Genomic DNA, 25724 nt, shown 5'->3' with positions numbered 1-25724 from the left:
TTAAATATTTCAAATTAATCGCATGCGTTAACGCACTAATTTTGACAGCACTAATATATATATATATATATATATATATATATATATATATATATATATGATCATAATGTCTGCATTATTATGTACAATACCCTTTAATATTTCGACACATACTGTCCTTTAAAAATGAATGAATAAATAATCAGTTACCATGTTGTACTTATAAAACTGCACTGTCTAACACTACTGTTTTTTAAGCAAAGAATTTCCACAGAAATTATTGATTTTACTGCGTTAATTATTTTCCTACAGCATTATTATTATTATTATTATTATTATTAATATTATTATTATACTCCCTCTGCCGGCTGCACCTGTTTGACTTGCCCTGATGCCATCATGGTGTCGAACTGGACTCCATGTTAACTTGGACATCTTCTGTTATAATGAACTTTCATGTGTATTTCTGCAAAACAATTTCTGCTATCCGTTATCACCCAAATGAGGATGGGCTCCCTGTTGAGTCTGGTTCCTCTCAAGGTTTCTTTCTATTGCCATCTTAGGGAGTTTTTCTTTGCCACTGCCACTGTTGCCCTTAGCTTGTTCACCAGAGACTATCTGAGCATTATAATTTACACATTTTCTCACATCTCATACATATTTGTATAATTTTCTTTAGATTTTGTGAAGCTGCTATGAGATAATGACCATTGTTAAAAGTAATAGATAAATAAAATTTAATTGAATTATTTTTTTTCTCCATTAAAAAAAAAAATCTATTTTTATCCAAGGCTTTTGCACAGTACTGTATGTAAAACACTGTGCATACTGTTGAGTATGATTTCTTCTGCTAACTGTGTCACACTTGCCCCTTTCTATTTTATAAAATCTGTTGCTGGTCTGGTCTGTTGCTTCCTTTATAGGCATGCAAATTTTATTCTGTTTATGTTCTAATTTTATCTAATTATTAATCCTTAAGTTATGTTTGGAAATGGTGACTGGCCTAATAATGACACCAACATGTTAGAAATATATAACAATATTTGCACTGTATACTGTATGTAGGAAATTTGGATGTGCAGTATGCACATAACATGCAAATAAGGCACAATTCTTGAGGCATGTTTAACATGACTAAGGCAGATTTGTTATGATAAAATTGTAGATAAGATTATACTGTAAAAGGGTCTAAATAAATCACCTGCTATAGCATTCCTCAATGCAGTGGAGCATAAGCAATTTGCTGCTAGTGTACTCTTCTATCCCTACATTTGTATTCAATAATTAAATGTGTAACTAATAAAAAGAAATTCAAAATTGACACCTAAATACTGATTTAAATGTTTTTTTAAATTATTATTATTATTATTATTATTATTATTATTATTTATTTATTTATTTATTTATTTTTTTTTTTTTTTGCTGGTTTGTTTTATAGTTACACGAAGGTCAGTCACCAGCTGTTGATTTACATTTACAGCAGTTGCCAGATGCCCTCATTTAGAGCAGCTAACATTCATCACATTACACATATAAGCAGTTGAGGGTTAAGGGCCTGGTTCAAGGGCTCAACACTGGCAACTTGGTGGTGCTGGGGGTTGAGCCGGGGATCCTTTGATGACTTACTGGTTAATGCCTTAACCAGTAAGCTACTGTACACTTCTGCCATATGCCCTCTCCCTACCCCATGTGCCCTGTTGATCTACTCAAGTTAACTGCTTTGGATTGCCAGCTTTGCACTGTTTAATCTTTCAGTTAGCAATAAGGAAACTCTCTGACAACTAGTAATTAAAAGTAAAAATTATAATAATCATAATAATTATAAAACTTGCAAACTTGTGTCATATAGCATTGTAATACATGTGATGCAGTGAATAGCATTGTAGCTGTCTACACAGGCGATCCAGGTTTCATACCTGCCCAATACACGATCATTTTGTAAGTCACTTTGGAGAAAATAACTACAGCCACCTCTGCTGGTGTTGTGCAATTACACTTTGCAAATGAAATCTATTTTCAGATAATTATTGCTATACTCAACTAGCATCAGACAGTCAATATACTGTACTATACAAATATAAATATAAACATACCATATATTATACTAAGCCAGCACCAGACAGTCAATACCCAGTTCCCTTAGTTCAGCAGTCCACAGAGCCCGCTACTGTAGCTATTGTTAACTGGATAATTTACATGTATCGCTGCAACTAACAAACATTAAGTTTTCAAAATTATACTTTTTTTTTTGGGTGCTAATCTATTAACTTGCAAGTATTATTAGATGGTTTTTTAATTAAGCAGATTTTACAGACACATGTATGTAATCTGCAGTATCTGGCTAATTATAGCTAGCATCCTGAGTTGACTGCTTATCTAAAGGAACTGATTGCAAATTGCCAGATGTTAACTTCCAGTATAGTAATTAACACACATGCACGCGCACACACACACACACACACACACACACACACACACACGTGTATATTTGGCATGCCCAAATTGCCCCTAGTGTCTACTGTATGTGTGTGTGCCTATAGATTACAAGTATATTGGGTTCCTCAGCCATAGAACTTCCTCTTAAGCAGTGATCACTGGAGTAAAGTCATAGGTTATTAAAGCCAAGCATTATTTTTGATGATGGTTTAAATGGATGGAATATTTGAAGCCTATGCAAAGCAACTCTACTGGCAATTTACAACAAATTTGTGAAACACATCTTTGGTTGTAAAGCTGCAAATAAACCTGTTCATTTTATCCTTTAATACTGTTGCTATTATATTATATTATATTATATTATATTATATTATATTATATTATATTATATTATATTATATTATATTATATTATATTATATTATATTATATTACACTGGGATATGATGTAAGAAAGAATTTCACTGTACAATAATGTACAATATATGTGACAAATAAAGGCTTAACTTAACTTATTCTTCTTTGTCTTTCGGCTGTTCCCTTTCAGGGGTCGCCACAGCGAATCACTTAACTTATTACTGCCTATTTATTTTCAGATTTTTATTAAGTTGGTTTATGCTGTATATCCTATGTATTTCTATTTTGTTCTGTTAACTCTAGATAGCTGATTATATAACTTAGTTTAGTTATAGTATACTTTTTCTTTTTTATTTAAAACTAAAGGAGACTCCTGCTGCTAGCCAGTGTCAGCCAGTAGGCGGCAGCATTGTCCCGTGGTTGCACAGCTGCGTTCCCATCGTTCCTCAGTGCCAGAACTGCGCTCTTTAAACCCCCTATAACGTTTCTGTCACATGAATCTCATCTGGGTGTTTTGGTTCACATCAGGGTCAATTATTATTATTATTATTATTACTTTTAGGAGGCTAATAATATGTTCATGCATGGACAGAACCACCAATTGGAACATCTGCTGTTTTGCAAATTATACAACACACACACACACACACACACACACACACCTAAACTCTTCTCCGATATGGGGAAGCATACACATTGTGTAAATCGAGAAATGGCTTTCAGAAAGCTGCTTCTTCGCTGGGGTTCTTTAACTTTCACTGGAGCAGAAGAGCAGTGTGGAGTCCACACACACACACACGCACGCACGCGCGCGCGCGCACACGCACACACATGCACGCGCGCGGGTGATGGGAGACTTAAGAGGTTAAGAGGAGATATCGCCTGTTGCTCTCACTGTCAGGATGTTACACAGGGACCCTCCTGCTGCTTATCACTAAAGCTGACATGCGACTGATAAACTCAGGCATTTCAGGAGGAAAAACGCAAAGCAAAGCAAATGGACACACACACACACACACACACAAACACTTGGGCTTGCGCAATAAAGTGTTACACGGGTCCTCAGCGCTGAAGCTTTAAGGCGAGGACCGCTTCACGGGTTTTTTTATTATTATTATATATTTTTTTTAAAGCGTGATGGACTCTGTAAAGCGCTTGTGTGGCACGAGGTTTCCACGCTGATGGTTTTTTTTTTTTTTTGTATTTTAGTCTTTGGATAAAACAGGCTGATTTCGCGCGTGGACTTGTTGGATGCTGAAAGCATGGCGAGCGATCTGAAACCGCGGCTGTGCTGCATGACCAAGGCTGAGCACGGCTACGGCTTTCACCTGCACGGGGAGAAGGGAAAAACCGGCCAGTACATCCGCAAGGTCGAGGCTGCTTCTCCCGCCGAGGAGTCGGGACTGCGCGCGGGGGACCGAGTGGTGGAGGTGAACGGGGAGAACGTGGAGAGGGAAACACACCAACAAGTAAGCAGCCGACACACACACACACACACACTCTCTCTTTCTCTCTTTCTCACATACACAAAACATACCTTCTCATTACACTGTATCTCAAGTATATATTATGTATAATATCAAACCAGCCCAGTTATACAGTATATCTATCATATGTTATGTGCAGAAACGGACAGTACATGTAACTCCTCAGCTTCTTTTCTACTTTGAAAGATGTATTACATTGTACTTCAAAGAACTACAGCACGATACATGTGTAACCATTTCAAAGGCTACTGTACATTTAATTAAAACTAAGATTCAATTAATTGTTATTATAGTTCAAAGAATTAATAAACCACTCTACAAGGCATCAAAGCAAATGGGTTAAAATGTAAAAAGATTCAAAATAAACAATGAAAGTTTTTTTGACTACGCAAATATTTCACAACTATTTTCCAAAAGGCGTGTTTAGTCACAGTGGCGTAGTGGTTAGCACTGTGGCCTCGCACCTCCAGGGCCGGCGTCAGATTCCCGCCTCGAGGTCTGTGTGCACGAATACAAGACATTAGAAGAGTAAATGTGTTCAAATTTTCCTCTAAGTTTCCTCTGGGTGCTCTGGTTTCCTCCCACAGTATAAAGATATGCAGATTAGGTTAATTGGCATTCCCAAATTACCATTCCCAAATGTAGAGTGTGTATGTGTGTGTGTGTGTGTGTGTGTGTGCGCGTGTGTGTGTGCGCTCTGTGATGGATTGGCACCCCGTCCATAAATCTCCTGAGATGGGCCCCCTGTGACCCTGTATACAGGATAAAGTGGTATAGACAATGAAGGAGTCACTATTTAGTCACATGTCTAGGAAATGAAGAAACATAGCTGACAAATAAGAGACGTAAAGTGGAGTACCAAATGCTTTTAATCAAAACAGAGTGTGCATATGATGGCTGTTTTAAAGTCCAAGTCTGTCTCAAGTCAAAATTAAGGTGCATGTAGGTACATTACTGTTGGTCTTGGTTGGGCATTGTTGGCTCACTGATGGTTTCTCACCTGTCATGTGGAAGGCCAGGGCTTATTTCCCATCCAATGCTCAAACCCCAGCCATTAAGCTCCCAAGCCCAGAAAATATTGAAAGGGTTGCATCAGTAAGGAAATTTTTTGTAAAAAACTGTGCCTAGTTGTGTGCAGAATGGTCCAGTGTGGCGACCCCTCGACAGGAGCAGCCGAAAAAATAACAAATCCATTGGTCTTGGTTGTACAATGTAAGTAGGTGGGGGTCAAATTGCACAACCATCATTCAGTAAAAATGTAAAAATACATTCCAGCTGAGATTCGTATAAGACTTTTGCAGTCCCACTGAACTAAATCAAGTTATCTTTCAAAGAAACTGCATATTTAGTACAGATGTAACTCTTCATTGCCCAGAGCCAGACGAATGGCTAACCGGCATACAGCTAGTTGGACTGCAGAACACTGAACTTTATGCATTTTTGCTTGGAACAAGTTGTTGTTGTTGTTAGTCTTTTGGCTGCTTCTGTGGAAGCATTCGACTTCTGTGGACCATCCGATCCACACACAACTTTGGCACAGGTTTTACATGGAACTAGTGTTGATTACTTGATTACTTACTTCGGACCTCAATTTTGATTTAGGACTGACTTGAAAAAACTCGACCTATCCCTCTAAAGATGATGATTACATGACTTTGCATAAATTTGAATAATTTCATCTTCAGCGGTACCTTGAGTTCCATGCAGTGCCTCAAGTTAGCTTTTTAGTTTACTTTTAAAAAGATCCTAAATAGAACCTGTACAACAGGAAACAAGGATTTCCCGGGCTCACCGGTTTCTTTATGTCAGATTTAAGTCAGAGGAGAGTATCGGGTATTCAAAGGATGGTTTCCACTAAATGCATATTGCTTTCACACCTCTTGAAGTTGAACCACTGGAAGTCAAGGATCACTTAAAAAATACTCTCAATCCACTTATTTTTCTTTTTTTTTTAATGGAAACTTGGTTTTCATTTTCAAGGCTGTTAGTGTGTTAGAGTTTTTATGCTCATTTCTAGAATCACAATGGTGGATCCAAAGCCTAGCCCAGAAACACTGGGCATGAGGTTGGAATGCAACCTGTGTGAGACGACAGTTCATCTCAGGGCAGCATTTACACCTTCACGTCTAGGTGCAATTTGGAATAGGTAATCCATCTACCGTCATGTTTTGGGAGGTGGGAGGAAACTGGAGACTGAGCCATGTGGAAAGCATGCACAGAAACTCCACACAGACAGCCAACTGTGGTCAAGATCGAACCACAGAACCTAGAGGAGTCAGGGCAGCCCTACCCACTGCACCACCGAGCCACCCAGCTTTAGTTTCACATTCTTAAAGTAAAGATTAGATATATTGTCTACATTAATATTAGATAACTGCATTGATGTATAAATGTCCTAAACATTAGCACATAATGCACGCCACCATCCACTTTACTGGTATATTATGGATACTGAGAAATCCTTATAATTATTTTTTATAAGAATATCTGACAGTACATCCAGATTATTTATTAAATATAGCATATACAGTACTAGTCGAAACAATCTTAAAGGAGTTCCCAGAGGTGTTGAGTAATCGTTTCTCTCAGCTTTTCCTTCACTCTCTGGTTCAACTTATCCCAATCTACCGCAACTGGATTTAGATTAAATGTGGAGGCTGGGTCATCTGATGACCTCCATTACTTCATTACTCCATTACTCTCTTTCCTGCTGGAAAACAAATGATGGTCCCACTAAGTGCAAATCAGATGGGATGCCATGTTGCTGCAAGATGCTTTGGTAGCCTTGCTGGTTAAGTGTGCCTTCATCAACGGTATCACCAGCAAAGCTCCCCCACACCAGTTTCACCATGAAGTTTAATGGTTTCGGCGACATCATTTGGGGCTACATTCAAAGTTCTTAAGATTATTCGGATCGAGTCACTTTTAATTCTTAAAGTAATGATGGATTGTCTTGTCTCTTAACTTAACTAAGTGATTCTTGCCATAATATGGATTTGTACCGTAGTAGCACCAATAAGGCTGTTGACTCCATTCCCCATTCCTCTGGACAAGACAGCTGATGGTCTAAAGCACATTAAGAAGGCAAGAAATGTCACATTTGACAAGGCAAACCAGATAATTTAATACCATGCCAGGTGACTACCTCATGAATCTGATGAGAAAATGCATGGGAGTGTGCCAAACTGCCATCGAAGGTAAATGTAGGCACTGTGGACAATCTAAAATAAAAAAAAAAATTCTGGTTGTTTAACACTTTTTTGTTTAGTACATCAGTCCATATGTGTTCTTTCCTAGTTGGGATGTATTGCAGTAGGCTTTCAGCATTAATGTACTGTGTTAAATTAATAAAAATAGTGCAAAAAATCCACCGACAGTGCTGTGTCCTAGTTTTTGACTGGGAGTCCAGACTGAATTAACAATTCTGTAAAATAAAATATATTTTTTTTCCTCTCAGTTAATAATAATTTGTGGCAGAAATTTTTTTTTGTATTGTAAAACATCGTAGAAAAGTCCTTGTGCATCAGGGTATAAACATCCCAGATGTGACCCTACTGAAATATGACTTAAGTTCAATTCCAAGCACAAGAAGTCCCCCTCAAAACAACATAGTTAATCACGCTAACTGCTGGCTCAGTGGAATGGTTCTGGCTGTCTCAAGCTGGCACTTGAAAGCACTGTATGTGTGTCTGTTCTTTATCACTGGCCCGATATGACGATGAAATTTGAGGGCTGGAGTGGCACTCAGAGGCAGCCTACAGGACTAAAGCTTTGATATTGGTCCCTTTTTTCAAGAGGACTCTTCTTGGAAATCATGCAGCTGCAGTCAGGGATGACTGCAATTATTGCGGTAGGCCGGCCAGTTCTTAGTATTACAAAACAAGAACATAAACACCTTGACTCAATCATATGATTTGTGAATGTTTTAGTAGCTTCCACGTCTGAGATGCTGTAGAATATTTATTTAGTCGTCCAAGTTCAGTAAGTGCTTCGTCCCAGAAACTTGGGAAGCTTTTGGAACCCAGAAACCCACCCTCAAGCCATCACAGGGAAAAAAAGTTTCATAACTTTCTAACGTTTAGTTTTAACTTGGAGGAGAACTCGCAGGCTTCATGTTCGCGTTTTAACATTTTCATGTTTTCTGTGGTGCTTTCTCGGCTCTCAGGTGGTACAGAGAATCAAAGCGATAGAGCATGAAACAAGGCTGCTGGTGGTGGACCGCGAGACGGACGAGTACCTGCGCAGTCTCCGCCTCACTTGCACCGAGGACATGGCTGTCCGTGTCAGTCCATCGGGCTCTTCCTCCTCCCCTCCTCCGACCCCCAGCAAACAGGAAAACAACTCTGTTTCCAAGCCGCCAACCAGTCGGGAGATCCCCAAACCCAGCAGGAGGTCCCCGTCACGGGCTGCCAAAAAGGTACATGGGGCCATATTTTATTTCATTTTATGCACAAATCGAATCATGTTATATGTTACCACATAACTGTCTTTATCTGATTAAGAGGTCGTTAAGAGGACCTACAGAGCTGCATCCTGTCAGGGTCAGGGGTTAACCATAGCTAAGGTTGTCATGCTTAGACACATTAATCATTATGACACTATGAAGCAAAAGAACCACAGACCTGTTACACCTGATTAATTACAATACTGCTGACCGGTCTTGTTTTAATTGTTGACTGTATTATTAGGTTGCTTTTCCGCAGTCCTGACTGTATATAGAATATGCTTTTGTATCTGATCATTCCGTTCATGTTGTTAAGCAACAAAGGAAATGTTTCTATTTCTGTCTCCAGAAATCAAATACAAAATGTATATCTGCGCCAGTTTCTGCTTCTGTTTAAGCCATCTATAGCACATCTGCTTGACTACCTTTTCTCTAACCACTGGTATATTTAAGTACTTTAAAGCCTGAAGGCTATAGAGCTGTAATATTGCATCTGATTCCTACTTTCTTCATTCTTTAATGGCTGTCCCTTGTTTTTCCTAACCTCGAATTATTCGTTTTCAGAGGTTCTTTCACCTGCTTTATTTATACATACAGTAGTACGGTATAGCAGGTCAGCCTTATCAGCAGGAGCAGGATTATTCTTAACGTGGAGAAAAGCTTGGTAGTGAGGGAAGATTGTTGTTTAGAGAAGCCCATTTTTTTAGTGCTCAAAACCCTAAATCCTGCTGACTTTATCATGATGTAGGAAGAAGACATCAGTGAAACAGGGCTCCAGATGTTAACTGAAATAGTCACCCACTGTACTGTATGTTGTTGTTAGTTTTTTTGCTGCACTAATTAAAGGGGTCGCCAAAGTGGACCATCTGATCCGCACAATAACTTGCGACACAATCCACAATCCACCTCCGGGCTTGGGACCGACACTGCATCATGTTTTTTATTTTGCAACTTGTTTGCAGTATGCAGCGACTCGCTCCTCTGCTGTGTCTGCCTGCCCGGTATCAGAGTACAGGAGCACACAAAGTAGTACAAAAGCGCTGCATTCAATAACGAGAGTGCTCGCAACCATAAGACAAAACATTAGCTCGTTCATCTTTTGTATAGTTGCAAATGTTTTGCGAGCACTCTTGGTATGAATGCCGCCCTGCTGTAATGGTCTGCTCCTGTACTCTGATACCGAGCAGGCAGACTCTGGTGTGTTCCTCTCATGCTCTCTCCATAGAAAATGTACTTGGATGCATGCACCCACAAACAGTTGGTCAAGTCATCAATGTGTAGAATGCTTTATCCTGTATACAGGGTCATGGGGGTCTGGAGCCTATCCCAGGGGACTAACAGTAGGGCATGAGGCGGGGTACACTCTAGACAGGGTACAGCATGAATTGAATTGTGTTATTTCTCCTATACCACATAAATCTGACTTTTTTTTTTTTTTTACATTTCTTTAATTAAAGAATGACATATGTTTTGTTTGTTCGTAGTTGTTGACGTGCATTTTATATGTAGTTTGTGAAGCATCTGTGAAAAAGAAGTTTGTGTTCTCAGTTATATAAGTGTAGTTATAAGCAGATGTTTTCTCATCTGTTACTCTTTTCTTTCATTTTGAAAGTATATAAAACAAAGGAAATGCAGCTCAGGAGGTTACACTGAAACTGGAATACACACTTTTATGTGTAGAAAACTTACAAAGTTTACTTACAAAAAAAAAAAAAAAAAAATTGGAAGGAAAAAAAGCTGTTGGTTTAAAATGATGGGAATTAGGTTCAGAACCCTAAACCATTGACACGCTATTAAGTCCTGGAAGGATAGTGCTGAACTGTCAGCTTCATGTAAGAGATATGGGATGGGATAAATCATGAGCAGAGATCACTTAAATGCTTGTTGAGATGAGAACTGACAGGATTGGGACTAACCAGCTGTGTGGACATAAGAAAGACATTAGTTAGTGAGACTAATCAGAAAAAGGCTTGAATTTTCTAGAGAGCATGAGGATTGGACTTTGGAGCAATGGAAAAAAGGTCATGTGGTCTGATGAGTTCAGCTAGATCTGATTCCAGAGTGATGTGTAGGTCAGGTTAAGATGGGAAAATATATAACATAAATACAACTGTGCGAGTAGAATAATCCAATTTTAAGGATTTTTTAAAACCTAGTAATAAGGAAACAGCTTAAATGAGCATTTTCTTCATTTTGAATCCCACTGAGCCTCGGAGCCCGTGGAGGACAATAGTGACCGTTGTATGTATTCCTATTTTTACAACCATTTTGGGCAATTTGGGAACACCAGTTAGCCTAATCTACATATCTTTGGATTATGGGAGGAAACCGGAGGAAACCAAGGAAAATCACCAAAAACATGAAAACTCCATACAGACAGACTCAGAGACGGGAATCAAACCCAGACCCTGGAGGTGCAAGTACTGTAGTACTATGTCACCGTGCTGCCTTTATTGTGAAGATTCTAGCCTAATTCTAGGAAGGGTCACTGCTTCAGTGTGTGTGTGTGTGTGTGTGTGTGTTTTGCTATATTTAATGAATGTAAACTTTTTTTTCCAGTGTTCATAACATAAATTCTTGTATAGACTTAAAATTTTTTTGCATTTTACTCGGGTAAAAATTTAAGTTCCAATGTTAAGGGCCTCTTGATTCATAGGGACCTTTGGGAGGGCCATAAAAGGCGAAATATTTTCATCTGACTATATAAAGCCAACATGCATGTCGTCTCACAGTGTGTATTGCAGACATGGCTGGTTCCTATTGCACCAGTGGTTGTAAAACAGCCATAAAGCACAGCAAAAGTCCCAGTCCAGCCACAAGGAAACTACCACTAATGGCCAATACATTTAAATCAAAAAGACTTGCTTTTTACTCGGGTCCTATACCAGCTACCTTCGCTTACAAATGACTGATGTGCTCATGAACTCACATGTTACATTGTTAGGTCTTTACACTACACTGATTTGCTTTGGTTCAGATCGACGTTTTCAATAGATGCCTCTTTTCAGTATAAAGAAAACGAAGGAACAGAGGAAATCTAGGCCACGGCGAATTGCTCTGATGATAGACGCTTGTCTCTTTGGACAAAGTTATAAGGAAGATCTTGTGGAACTAGAGCCAGGCCCCCCATGGGTCTTTCTGTCTCTTTGAAGAACATCACCCTGTGAGCACTGGCCGTCTTCCACCTTTTACAGACATTTGAGGGTTTTTACAGATTTTGAGTAAAAAACGACATCCGCAGTGGGGATTCCTTCCTCCCAAGTGGGATTCGTTGGTCCATCCAAGTATTACTGCAGGATAAGTTTTAAAAAGAGCTGCATGATGCTGGACATAATGTTAGGAAAAACTCGATGTATGCAGAGCTGATGGTTGCCATGGCAGCTGGAGTCCTAGGGTTACCGAGCATTCCAGCACTTCCTGTCTCAGAAAGGGATTGCCGCTTGAGGCCCCAAAGTGCACACTAGTTCACGAGTGGCACTGGGTCCGATGAAAGCTAACAACACAACAGTAGCAGAGCTGATTTGGTGTGTGTACGTGTGTGTGTGTGTGTGTGTGCGTGTATGTGCGCGCACACACTCCCTATGGCCTCATCACTGGCTCGCCTGTCAGTAAAGGAGAATAGATATACGACACCACCAGTCCACCGCGGCTCTGTTTTTACTGCACTGTGTTATTTCCTTTCTGCTGCATTCTTTCTCTGTTTATTCTCCTGTTGATTTGTGAGTAGGTTTACCGAACTGGAAAGCATGTTCATTGTTTGGAAAACTGTCCTATTTAGTCATATGCTGACAATTAAACATATGTGCAACATCATGAAATGTACGAGGGGTGGCATTCAAGTCAAACTGGGACTTTTGATTGTGCGGATTGCACAACTTCTGTTGTTTTTTTATTTTTGTTTGTTTTTTCCCTGTTACATCAATGCACTTACCCGGAGTTTCACTAGTGCGTGGACACAAGTTTTCCGTAATCACACTGCCTACTTCACATCTGAAACGCCGGCCTTCCAGGAACTCCTTTGACGGCCTAACCATGTGGAAATCTCCTCGAGTGATTTCAGAACTGTACTGTAGGTTGCAATAAGTGGTGAGGTGGGCAGTATGAGGTCATACATTGTCCTGCATGAAACAGAAGAGCGTTGGTGTTTATTTCCATTAAGGGAAAGGACTGTTAAAGGAGTGTTTCAGCAGTGACAATAGCATCAAGCTTGCAGTCCGATCATATGAACAGTATTGCATGCAGTATATATTATTATTATTGATTATTAATGATACACATTTTAAACGAATGATGTCACATATAAATTTACTGTTAATCTACTGCTACTTAGAATGTCTCATAAACCCAGGGATGGTCTTAGCAACAACAGTAAGGTGCTACGAACAAGAAATCTTCAAACAAATGAAATAATTTTATGATTTGCACTATATGCTACTTCATACTTCTTATTAAAGACACAGCTTAAGTTAATCTTACACTCAATAATCAACACTGCTATACTCGTATCAGCACCCACACACTACCCTGCCCTTAACACACGAGCTTCAGTTAAACTATACCTAACAGTAAAAAATACTTTAAAGGATTTAAATCATATAATGTATAACAGTTCATATCATAATTATATAAAGTACCAATAAGCATAAAGCTTGATTAGTTTGGAAATATTCCTTTTTATTCAGACAGATGTCTCTAAATGCATTATATTTATGCTATCTAATATAACAAATGTGTGAAGAACCTGAAAGTGTAGTATCTTTTACAGATCACATGTCTGTGTAGGTGTCCGATGACGGCTAAACCTTTAAGCAGTGCCATTGTTATAAAATATCATTCATATCATCTGATACCTGTTAACACTTGGCTGGCCACAAGCTTCAACACGAATACTATTATACTATTAAACAGTGCCAGGCAAAAGTTTGGACACACCTTCTAATTCAGTGATTTTTATTTCTGTTATTTTCACATTCAAAAATGATGCTTAAGGCGTCCATGATATGAAATGATCTCATTTGAACAGTTCGTATTGAGATGTGTCCGCTAGATGTGCTTATGCTCTGTATAAGCCTTTATAAAAGCCTTTATAACAGTTATAACTCATGTGAGATGCTGTTAATTGGTGATTTCTGAGGCTGGTAGCTTTAAATGAACTTCACCTCTGCAGCAGAGGTAGGTCTTGGTCTTGCTTTCCTGGGATGGTCTTCGTGAGAGCCAGTTTCATCACTGTGCTTGATGGGTTTGCAAATGCACTTAATAATACAGTTTTTGCAAAAAATATTTCAGACATTCTGACCTTCGTGTCTTGTTGTTGTTACTTAATTGTATAATTCCATATGTTTTTTTTTATAGTTTTGAAAGTTTCTGTATTGTTCTAGGAAAATCAATTACTAAAACAAAAAAACAAAAAACATTAAATTAGAAGTTGTGTCCAAACTTTTGATTGGTTCTTGTATGACCACTTTTTTGACTTGGTCAAAGTTGGAACAATAACGTTTTAAACATAGTGACTCAACTAACCAAACTTAGAAGTTAAAGATAAACGAATTAGTTTGCAGATGGTTAATTTGCAATGCCCATCAGATGTCCATCTCATGTTGAATAGGTGTTCCTTGCACACTAAAATCAATCTAAAGTACCAGTCCCTGGCTTGGAAGAGGACTATGGATGGTCCTTATTTATTAAACCTTAAAACTTGTATATAAAATGAGAACAGTAAACATTCTTTTACATCCGATGAAATGCCTGCATACCATAACCTGAAGTTGACCTCAAGCTCGGTCTGTTTGAGGAGGCGTATTCTACACAGCCCTCGTTCTGTTCTAACCCTGGCCACTTTCTCAGTCTTCGCTCCTTTAACTGGGTGAAGTCAGCGAGACCCGGTGCCGCTTTGCCCCCCGATTCTGTGTTTGAGTGTTGAGTGTCGCTTTCCCACCACACAGAACAGCTCAGTCCATTATTTTGGCTTGTCACATGACACGTCAAATGACACGTCAAACAATACCCCCACACACACACTCACTGTTCCAGGCAGCAGGTGCTTTCCTCACATTAGCTTATCTCTGATTATTTAGGCTTCCGTAGCGTGGGGGAGCTGCAGGTGGAGGCAGGCTGATCCATTACATCAGCACTGAGTACAGGACATCGAGATCATGCTCTGGCCCAAGAGACACGCACTTTTATCCAACATTACACGTTTAAAGTCGAATTCAATACCAAACATCTAGCGGTTAATTCTTTAAACCTGAGTTATATAAAGACGTGAGATATTCCACCAGCAACAAATGCAGGAATGTATAAAATAATATATATATATATATATATATATATATATATATATATATATATATATATATATAAAAAAAAATATATATATATATATATATATATATATATATATAAACAAGAGAAACAGAGAGCTCTGAGACTGTCAGTATTCTGGTGTTATATAGCTTAATAATTATAACACCAGACTAATACTGTATATATATACTGTATAATATAATAACTTAATCAGTAAGTGATACTGATATTTAATGAAACATTTATTACATTCCAGATGAGCAGATCCTCCTCATCACTCATCACATATCCAAGTCTTATACTTCGCCAGACTGCAGATACTTAGTAAGCAGCATTGTCAAGAAAATGTCATTGGGCCAAATTTGTCAGTGACAAGCTTACAGCCAAAACACAGCATTGGTGCTGATTTTATAATTTCTTTTCATTTTTATGTCATACATATAATACAAAAAAATGTGTGTGCCAAAGAAGCTACTTCTGAACTTTATTCAACATGGAAATGACCAATCGTGCTTCCCTAAAGCCCTAACTTAAGCCATTTTAAAGAGATGATTTTATAATTCCTCCCAAAATGGCCATTTTTCCATGTTATACTGTCTCACTGTAAACAATAATAATGTTAAATGAAATATTAGTATTGATTCTAAAACTGATGAAAAGCTTCTAGAAGCAGATGACCTGCAAAAATTGTTCCTTAACCTAAAGCATTAAGTGCAAAAGAAGTTTTTTTTTCACACACAAAAAACTGTAGTGTCCGTAACCATGTCAAATTTATGTTGCAATATCTTAACAATTTTGCATTTTAAAATGCATTTTTCATATTTATGTTTTTTCATGTGAAATCTAAATTGGCCAAATTTCATTTCAGTTAAGATAAGAAAGATTTGAATTTCAAAAAGTTACAGACATAAAAGCGCATGAAATTGTATTTAGCAAATGTGTTTCTTTCAATCTGATAAATAAATAAATAATTTAATAAATGTGTATGCATATTAACAAAAAAAAAGCATAGATCAGGAGATTAGAAGCATTAAATATTATGAAAAATGTTACATAATCCTATCTAGAAATTTCACTTTTTAACCTAGGTGAGACGTCTTTTATCACTAATACTATGTTTTTGTCATTAACTAATTTAATATATTAACTTAGAACGCTTAAATAATCACTAGACAACATAGACTTCATCTCATTAGACTGGTGACCTTGTCACTTGACTGCATTTACAGTGTTATTAAGGTAAAGTGAAGCATATGCAAGCATGATTGATGAAATGACACTACACTAGCTATCCTGCAGTTGTTTTCCTGTAATATTTTATAACTTGTGATATTTGCAGGCTTGTGTATATGAGGCAGGATGTTACTAGGCATGCTGCACTGTAATTCAGAGGGAACAATATTTACAACACAGTAATGGATAAAATCAAATATTATTTTCTTCAACATAATTATTTTCCACAATTATTCAGACCGAACACAATAATCTGATAATAGTTTATTACCTAAAATCATTAGAAAAAAATAATTACTTACATATTGTGCATTATGTGCTCTGACAGTAATTCCAGCTTAGGATAAATGATACGTTTATATTAATACTCTCATTCTAATATGTTATTGCACATGCACCATGATAAATTGTTAGATGAAGAGAATGTGTTTTAAATATAAAATACATAACCATTAATATAATAATAATATTATAATAGGATTTTCTTCACCATTCTTAGATATTAATCAGTACGTTTTTCAACCCAAGAAGACGAGAATCTTTAACACAGAGGAATTTAAACTTTCTGGTTATCAGTAACATGACAAACTGCATATTGTTTGTTAATAGTACATTTTAAAAATCGGTTATAGAATGGCGTAATGGAGATTGCGAGCTTGATTCTAGAGAGCAGGTTGGCCATGCTTTCTCAGGGTTGGCATACCTGTACCATCACATAAATCATAGTGACGTTAACATCATGGGCATCTGTAATAGATTGGATAGGATACCAATAAACATCTGGTTGTTTTAACAGAAAATCATCATAAATGTCCTTATCCAGGTCATGATGGTAGTCTACTGTACATACTTATGTATTTGGATCTTATTTATTTCAGCCTACAGTATATGGACGTACTCCTGTTATGAAAGATTAGAGGCCGAGTCGTATTTCGATGTGAGGACGCAGACTTGGTAGCAACCTGTGAATTAAAGTGAGGAAGAAATAAACTCAAGAGACAGATTGCGTTTTAAAGTGTGGAAGAAATAAAGAAAGAAGATGTCTCCTATTAATGTCTCCTTGATTTATTGCAGGATTTGGGTCTATGATGTGGACTGGATGTTTAGATTGTTGTGGTGGCGTCTCTTTCCACTGGCAACAGTTCTTTCTTTGTTGAGGCTTGATTTTTTTTTTTTTCTCCTCCAGCTGGTCCAGCTGTAATTTTTGCACTCTACCTTGTTTGTCCTGACTCTGATCTTTCTGTCTTTTTGTTCTGGGCTGAAAAAGAGTCTTGCAATAGTTGCACCACAGAAAAGTTTGTAGTTCTACGTGTAGACTGCTTCAGATGGTTGTACTCTCTAAAGCTCATTAGAGTGGAAGCTGGAGTCATGTGCAGCAGACATCCGAAAGGAAACGGCTGGCCCGGGGTCAGGTTATATCTTATCCCCAATGATGAACTCTTTTTTTCTCCACAACCCCAAACACACAGCTGTAGTCTCGGTAGTGAGAAGATAATCTATTGTGTTTGTATGAGCATCAGCAAGGAGGCAATCAGCTGTGCATGCTACTATAATAAAAGGTATCATTGTTGTCTAAGGGAGTCAGCTTGGGATGGACCAAATTCCTGCTACAGATTCCTGACAACCTGTCATGCACTCATGACACCGATGTGATTAAGGGGTAATAGCATTTTTGTCATTTTTTATGTTATTTTTCTTAAACAATTAGATTTTTCCCTATTGTTACCTCATATAAACTCAAGTAGACCCTCCCAGAACTTGTTCCTCAGCTCTGCTCAGAAGTGAAATTACCGGAATTTGTTGTATAAAAAATGCATTATCTGCTACTTTCTGGTCATGATACTTGTTATTTGGTACAATTATTACTATATTACTCCTTTTCCAAACATGCCATTTCAGTGTCTATGAGCTGAACCTCGCTGCACCAAAGAACAGCAGATCTAAGCAGCAAGCCAGAGCAGGGTATCTTCTTATATGAGGTCACAAAGTTTTTTGAGATGCATCCTAAAAATTGCATTTTTGCATAAAAGTCCTCCTTTAAAACTAGAACTGCAGTGCCTGTGAGTGTATAAACTACAATAGGATATAAGGATGGAGCATGCCTTTGAGATATGTCATGTAAGCTTTTAGGTCACTAGCATTGAGTTCTAAACATTGTGGATAATTTATCAAAGAATTGGCACAGCATCTAGATTAGATCTTGTGATGTTATGACGGAGAGATTTATCTGCTGAGATTTGAATACATTCAAACCAAAATAAAGTTTTAAATGTGACATCAGTGGACCAGTTCAGACTTCAAAGCATTCCATGTTACATAAACGACAAGCATAAGTGTGGGAGGCGGCACAGTGGCTTAGTGGTTAGCACTGCCGCCTTGCACCTCCAGGTCCTGGGGTTGATTTGCGTGTCAGGTCTGTGTGCATGGAGTTTGCATGTTCTCCCTGTGCTTAGTGGGTTTCCTCCCATGGTCCAAAGACATGCAGATTACGCTAATTGGTGTTCCCATTGGCTGTAGTGTGTGAATGTTCATGTGAATGTTGTGTAAATACAGTTTTTTCCCTTGGCCTTCACGGTCCCTAGTTGGACTACAAAAGTTCCTAGATAGATGAATGGATTGTTGGATGAGTAGATCCATCAACCAGCAACTCCATCATTGCTAGCAACTAATTCACTGTGTCATCTTTTACTAGTGTCTGTCTTGTCCAAGTTTATGGTTGCATATAGCTGAAGGAACTTTCCATAAATCTGTTCTAATAGATGTAGAGGATGTAGGGAAAATCAATGAAGATGTATACTTTCATGCTGGTGTCCTGTTTGTGTTGCTAACCGTAAATCAGATTTGCAATGCTTTCTTAAGATTTTCTTCACTCTAGTTTAGGTGCTTGGCACATGATTGTGGTCTACACAGGCTTACACTCAAAAATATGAATCTCGGTCACTCAACTTCCAGACAGTAACTTCATGTTTTTCATAGGAAGCATGTGTTGGTCTTCACCCTTGCTGGTGGGAAGCTGCAATGCAATGATGGGGGAGTTGGCAAGTGACCAAACCGGGGGAGAAAAAGGGAAATATTCACCAAAATACATAATTTTATCATTAATCCCAGTCTAACTGCTACAAATCATATTCATTTTCCTTTTGTGTCTCATTAACTTTCCAAGTGTGGGCCTTCAGATTCTTGGCTTTGCAAGTCATTTTCATGCTCCCACACCCACACTTTACTCGTAAGCACACATCTGGGTAACACCATGAAGAACTGAGGAGGTGTTATGAGCAAGTCCTCTGAGACGTTCAACATTAGGACACCATTTGTGCTGAGATTTCTCATAGAATATTCTCAACATCTAGAGTCAAACTTGATTGGTTTCAAATAGACCTGCTGAATTGTGTCCTTAAGTCCTGAATAAGTGTCCCTCCACACACCTGTGTAAACAAAGACGTGCGCTTGTGTTAATCTGAACAAGGTGGTCAATGAACCTGCGTTGTGTCTTGGCATTTTATTATAACATTTAGAAAGAAATCTTTTACACAAGTTACATTTACAACCCAGTTCAATAAGCTGATAATAAATGCTGGTGGTCTTTGGTAGCCAATGTTCTTTGAGATAATCATGACAAGGAAGTGAAGAAACCTTCCTTTGAAACTTTCACGTAAATAGTTTAAATAGTTTCATATACACACTTATAACAGTAGTACGCAGCACGATGGCTTAGTGCTTAGCACTGTTGCCTTACACCTCCAGGGTCCTGGTCGATTCCCGCCTCAGGGTCTGTTTGCATGGAGTTTGCATGTTCTCCCCGTGCTTGGTTGGGTTCCTCCGGGACGTGCAGATTAGGCAACATGTTGTGCTCAGTGTGTGAATGCGCATGTGAATGTCGACCGGAGGACCTACCACCATCGTGAAACGAGAATAAATACAATGGTAATCGCCATTGGCTTCCATGGTCAGTTGGAACTCCTCCTAGTTGGAACATAACTACTGTACCATTCCAGGGAATTGTTGCTTTGGTTGCTAATCACTGGCTGCAAAGTAAAACTAGCAGGAAGACCAGCTGCATTTCTTGCTCCAATAACATGGTCTACATGGTTACATAATACACATACCATTACATAACAAAGTGTGGAAAAAGTGAAGTGCTGTCAATGCTTTTCCGGTTATATTTATATTCATTTTGGAGTCATTATGGAGACTTGAATCGCCACACAAAAGAATATTTTTTGAATAAAGAATAAGCTAGCAGTTGAATTAGATGCATCATAATTATGAAAGATCTTGTGGAATCTCTCACATTGCACTCGTGTTCCCCGTGAAAAACCTCACGGTCAATGTGCAGAGCAGGAACATTTATGACAACCAAGACCTTTGTACTTTTATGCACCTCAATTTTGATTTAAAACGGACTTGAAAAAGCCCAAACTATCCCTTTTGGTTGACATCATTTAAACTGGACTTGTGAATAACCTAATAATATATAATATGTAAACCAAGCTGGGTTTAGCAAGCTGAGACACGTTACATATTTTCTACGCAGAAGAAATCCTCTTCAGCCTCACTGATCAGGTCAATGTTCCTTAGAACGATCAAGGTTGAAGAGGAATACCTTAATCATGACGTTTATCATGTGGTATAACATTTAAAAATGTTCACAGTATTGTAATTATCATCTGATAACAGCATGAACACATGGCGAGAAAAATGAAGGATAATTTTTTTATGTAAGCTTTGTACAAAAATATCTTTGTTCGACGAAAATGAAACAAAAAGACAGAATGTCCTAGTTGTTGCTTTTTCTTAGAAAGATATTTCTGAACATAACTTTCCCATAAAATCTCCTCTGTTCTCGGTATTTATCATTTATCATGGCGTGCCATTAGAAGCAAAAAAGAAAGAGTGTTTACAACAAAAAATGTAAAAATATATTTAAAAAAAAAAAAACGCACTGTTCAGCAATGATCTTCTTTGCATTTGAAGCTATTATATGTTAATTAAAAAAAAATGAACCCTAACCCTAACCCTGGAACACCACATACCATAATGTTATAACACCAATCTGGAACGGACTGTCCCAGGAAAACAGAGCACCTGTAAACCAGTTTAGACCCTTTAGGCCTTTAACAATGCATCATGCCAAGCATTCAAAACATTTCTCACGCATTACACATGTGGCTCTGTCTGCCTGTCTGTGTGTCCATCTGTCTGTCTGCCTGTCTGTGTGTCCATCTGTCTGTCTGTCTGCCTGTCTGTGTGTCCATCTGTCTGTCTGCCTGTCTGTGTGTCCATCTGTCTGTCTGTCTGCCTGTCTGTGTGTCCATCTGTCTGTCTGTCTGCCTGTCTGTGTGTCCATCTGTCTGTCTGCCTGTCTGTGTGTCCATCTGTCTGTCTGTCTGCCTGTCTGTGTGTCCATCTGTCTGTCTGCCTGTCTGTGTGTCCATCTGTCTGTCTGCCTGTCTGTGTGTCTATGTGTCTGGCTGTCTGGCAGTTGTTGTTCATATCTTCTTTGATTTTTTATTTTTTTTCTGTTCCCTCCTCTTGCCATGTGTTTCCTATCTCAGGACCTGCTGTGAAATATTGAGACACAGCCTGCTGATCAGGCTTTGTTTTTGTTTTTAATTCTGGTACAATCTCTTTAGAACATTAACGCTCTTGGTATGACAGCACTACATTACTTTTATGTTTTGCAGCTGGATTCGTATCCGTCTCTTCAAAACGGATTAATGCGAGGAAGACATATTTAGCTAATAAGGCTTTTGTCGTAATGGCATTAGCTGTATGATTTATATTTCATATTGCATAAGGACCAGACTGGTTTAAGTGCCTCCTAATATGTGATGAAGTACTGAACAGACCTTGTGTTTATTGAATCATACTTTAATCTTGTATCTTTAAAACTCTATTTGTAGAATAGGTATGATCTTTTATATTCTGATTTGTTAGACATAGTTAATAAAAAAAAATAATAATAATAATAATAAAAGAAAGTATGCAATACTACTGTCTTATGCAAAAGTACATAACAGATTTTGGTGATTGTCTTTTTTTTTTTTGAAAGACGTTAACACAGACTCTCTTGGAAATGGAAAAAATGCACAATATTTAGCAAACATTGATGCATAGTGACGTCTTATGCCATAAATTTAACAAATAAATAAATAAATAAAAACATTAATATGGCACTGTGTGCTAAAGTTCGGGCACCCTAAGAGCTCCAGAGTCTCAGATTCTTTTTACAAGGTTTCAGACCTTAATCAGCTCGTTAAATCAATTTCAAAGCTTTACAAATACTTTGACTCTTCAAACCTTGTGCACACACTTGCGGACACTCAGCAACCATGGGTTCCTCTAAGCAGCTGTGTAAGACTCGTGACTCAATGAAAGCTATTGATGCCCACAATGCAGGAGAAGGTTAGAAGAAGGTAGCAAAGCGTTGTCAGCTTGCAGTTTCCACAGTGAGAAACGTAATTAAGAGATCAGTCAGACAGACAGTCGGAGATCAGTCTGAGAGATCAGACAGTTCAGGGGAACTGTGGAGGCCAAGATGAGATCTGGAAGACCAAGGAAACTCTCAGAGTGGTGGTGCACCGTTCCACAAGACCTTCATGGAAGAGTCAGCAGAAGAAACCTTACCTGCATTCCCCATCATAAAATCCAAAGTCAAGAGTAATTGCAACAGAACATCTACAGAAACCTGATGCTTTTTGGAAACAAGTGCTGTGGACTGATAAAGTTAAAATAGAACTCTTTGGCCACAATCAGCAAAGGCATATTTGGAGAAAAACAGGAGCAGCATTTCATGAAAAGAACACCTCCCAACCATTAAGCATGGTGGTGGATCTCTCATGCTTTGGGGTTGTGTTGCAGCCAGTGGCACAGGGAACACTGCACGGGTGGAGGGAAGAAGGGATTCCACTAAATACCAGCAAATTCTGGAAGCAAACATCACACCATCTGTAAAAAAGCTGAAGCTGAAAAGAGGATGGCTTCTACAACAGGATAATGATTCTAAACATACCTCAACCGCCACTATGGAATACCTCAAGACACAAGCTGAAGGTTTTGGAATGGCCATCACAGTCCCCTGATTTAAACATCATTGAAAATTTGTGCGTAGATCTTAAAAGAGCTGTGCATGCAAGACAACCAAAAAATATTACAGGACTAGGAGCCTTTTGTAAGGAAGAACAAGAGGTACAGGAACTGAAAGACTTTTACTAAAGCTGGCTATAAAAAGCGTTTGCAGGCTGTGATATCTGCCAGAGGAGGTGTTACTAAGTACTGATTATGTAGGGTGCCCAAACTTTTGCCACAACAATGTTTTTTTTCTTTTTATATATTTGTTTAGTTTTGACCTAAAAAGTAACTATGCATTCATTTTTGTTGAAAATATTGTGTATTTTTTTCATTTCCAAGAGAGACCAAAAAGTGTCAACATCTTTATGAATTAAGAAATCACCAAAATCTGTTATTTATCAAGGGGTGCCTAAACTTTTGCATAAGACTGTATGTAGTTTAAAAGCATTTTAAATGAACCGGTTTTCACATTGCTCAATATTTATTTATTTTTTTACGTTGTACAAACAGTACACAGCATTCTAGATGCCGCTTATACACTCCATTTAAATGCTGTAAAGACGCGCTTCCTATTGTTGCTCTCCAGCTCCAGGACTGAAAGGCAGCTGTGTTGTGTCCAGATGTGCCGCTCAGTGGGGCATTTGTGGGACAGCGCCTGAGGAGGGTCTCTGTTTGTGACTGGTGTGTATGTAGGAGGACGTACAGCAGGGGGGTTGGAAGCACACAGTTCAAGGGGCAGAGTGTGTGAGAAAGCAGGCATGCGTCTCCCTCGTTATCTCTCACCGCTTCGTTGACAGCCAGCACTGGTGATGTCCTCCCCTTCATTAACCCCGAGATCGACCATCTCACTCCTGCGTCTTTCTGCTTAACATTAGCCAGGCCTGGCTCGGATCGGCCTCTGGGCCCACGTGAGAAAATAATAGAGGACAACAGCAGCCCACTGTGTGCAGCTGGCGTTATAGATGCACACTCAGCAGAATTATTATTATTATTGAGCAATTCGTCCCTTCTCTTCTACAGTACACTAGGTCTTTGTTTACAAGTTAGAAAATATCTTTTTTTCAAATCTGGTTTAATAAAGTGTCGTCCAGTATCATCATCATCATCATCATCATCATTGTTCATCGCCACCTGCCTGAGAATGAGCCATTGCGAACACTTGTCAAGCTTTTCCAACTTGGCCCGTGATGTAACTACGTAGGTCAAGCGGCGTAGGCTTTATTCACACCAAGGGAGTCTTCACTGCCCACTCGCTCGCTCACTCACTCACTCACTCACTCATTCACAGGCTGAGCCAAGAGAGAGAGAAATCATGCATATTGAGATTTATAACTCACTCACTTAATCACTTCTTTGACATCACTCATGCAGTCTCACTTTGCTTTTATCCGAATCATGGTTGTGCACGTCGTCTGATACACAGCCCACCTGTGAGCACGCAGAAAAAAAAAAAAAACCCTCCATCTGCTGTGTTCACAACCCTGTATGCTCAAACTGTCTGCTATTTTCAGCCTAGTCTGGAGAAAAGGTTCTGTAACATGCAGATCTTCTCTGTAGGTTTGGTTCCGAATTCAGTACATTGCTACATTTCTGGAAAAAAAAAAAAAAAAAGTTTGATTCTCAGTGCATATAGCCAGCTGTTCTGTCTCAGCTGGATCGTGTGTGTGTGTGTGTTGCGAATTCCGGATAATTGATTCAACATGCTTTTTCGAGGCAGTTATGTGGCTTTGGAAAGTTTTTGGAAGTGTAACACAATCGCACACTGTGCCAGGCCTTGTACATGCGTTTGTGTAAGTTGATTTGTTGTGAATATGGATAAGATTCTTCAGAGCTTGGGGACAAGGGGTGTGTAGCATTATGCGTGTCGTTCCTGCAACCCGTGTATACAGTATAAAGCATTACGGGGGGCCTGGAGCCTACCGCAGGAGACTTGGGTGGACAGGGTGCTAACATGCACATACACACACTCGCATTCACACACTATGGGCAATATCTTAAATGTCTTTGGACTGGGAGCACATGCAAACTCCATGCACGAGGCCCGAGGCGGGAATTGATCCCGCGCCCTGGAGGTGCAGTGCTAACCACCCTGAAGATCATTCAAGAAAACGATGATACAGGATTCATCCTGATTAACACATGATAGTTTATCAGGTAACGTTCTTATTAAGATTAACATTTTCCTAACTATAATATAGAGGTTCAACAATGAGGCACCAGTTTAACCAGTATAGACCATATACACCGACTGGTTGTTTTAACAGAAACACTTGTACACCATGGTTCATGCAGTTATACAACCAGGCAATCAAGGGTACAGGTACAGATCAAGAGTTTCACATCAAGCATCAGAATGGAGGAGAAATGTGGTCTGACGTTGTATAATTATGGGTGCCAGATGGACTGGTTTCAGAA

The 25724-nt window shown here is 38.7% G+C and overlaps 1 protein-coding gene across 1 annotated transcript in view; it reads left to right on the top strand.

The window, feature by feature from the left end:
* Positions 1 to 3599: 3599 nt before the first annotated feature.
* LOC128544874 (Na(+)/H(+) exchange regulatory cofactor NHE-RF2) overlaps positions 3600 to 25724 on the top strand; it is a 54060-nt gene continuing 31935 nt past the window's right edge. The window contains exons 1-3 of the mRNA XM_053515172.1: positions 3600 to 3852; positions 3981 to 4240; positions 8424 to 8675. Coding sequence (XP_053371147.1) covers positions 4034 to 4240; positions 8424 to 8675 — 459 coding nt within the window. The 5' untranslated portion in view covers positions 3600 to 3852; positions 3981 to 4033. The remainder of the gene's footprint in view (positions 3853 to 3980; positions 4241 to 8423; positions 8676 to 25724) is intronic.

Source organism: Clarias gariepinus, chromosome 16, assembly GCF_024256425.1.
Source record: "Clarias gariepinus isolate MV-2021 ecotype Netherlands chromosome 16, CGAR_prim_01v2, whole genome shotgun sequence".
Lineage (NCBI taxonomy): Eukaryota > Metazoa > Chordata > Actinopteri > Siluriformes > Clariidae > Clarias > Clarias gariepinus.
Note: the sequence above shows the minus strand (reverse complement) of the source record. Positions and strands in the feature narration are given on the sequence as shown.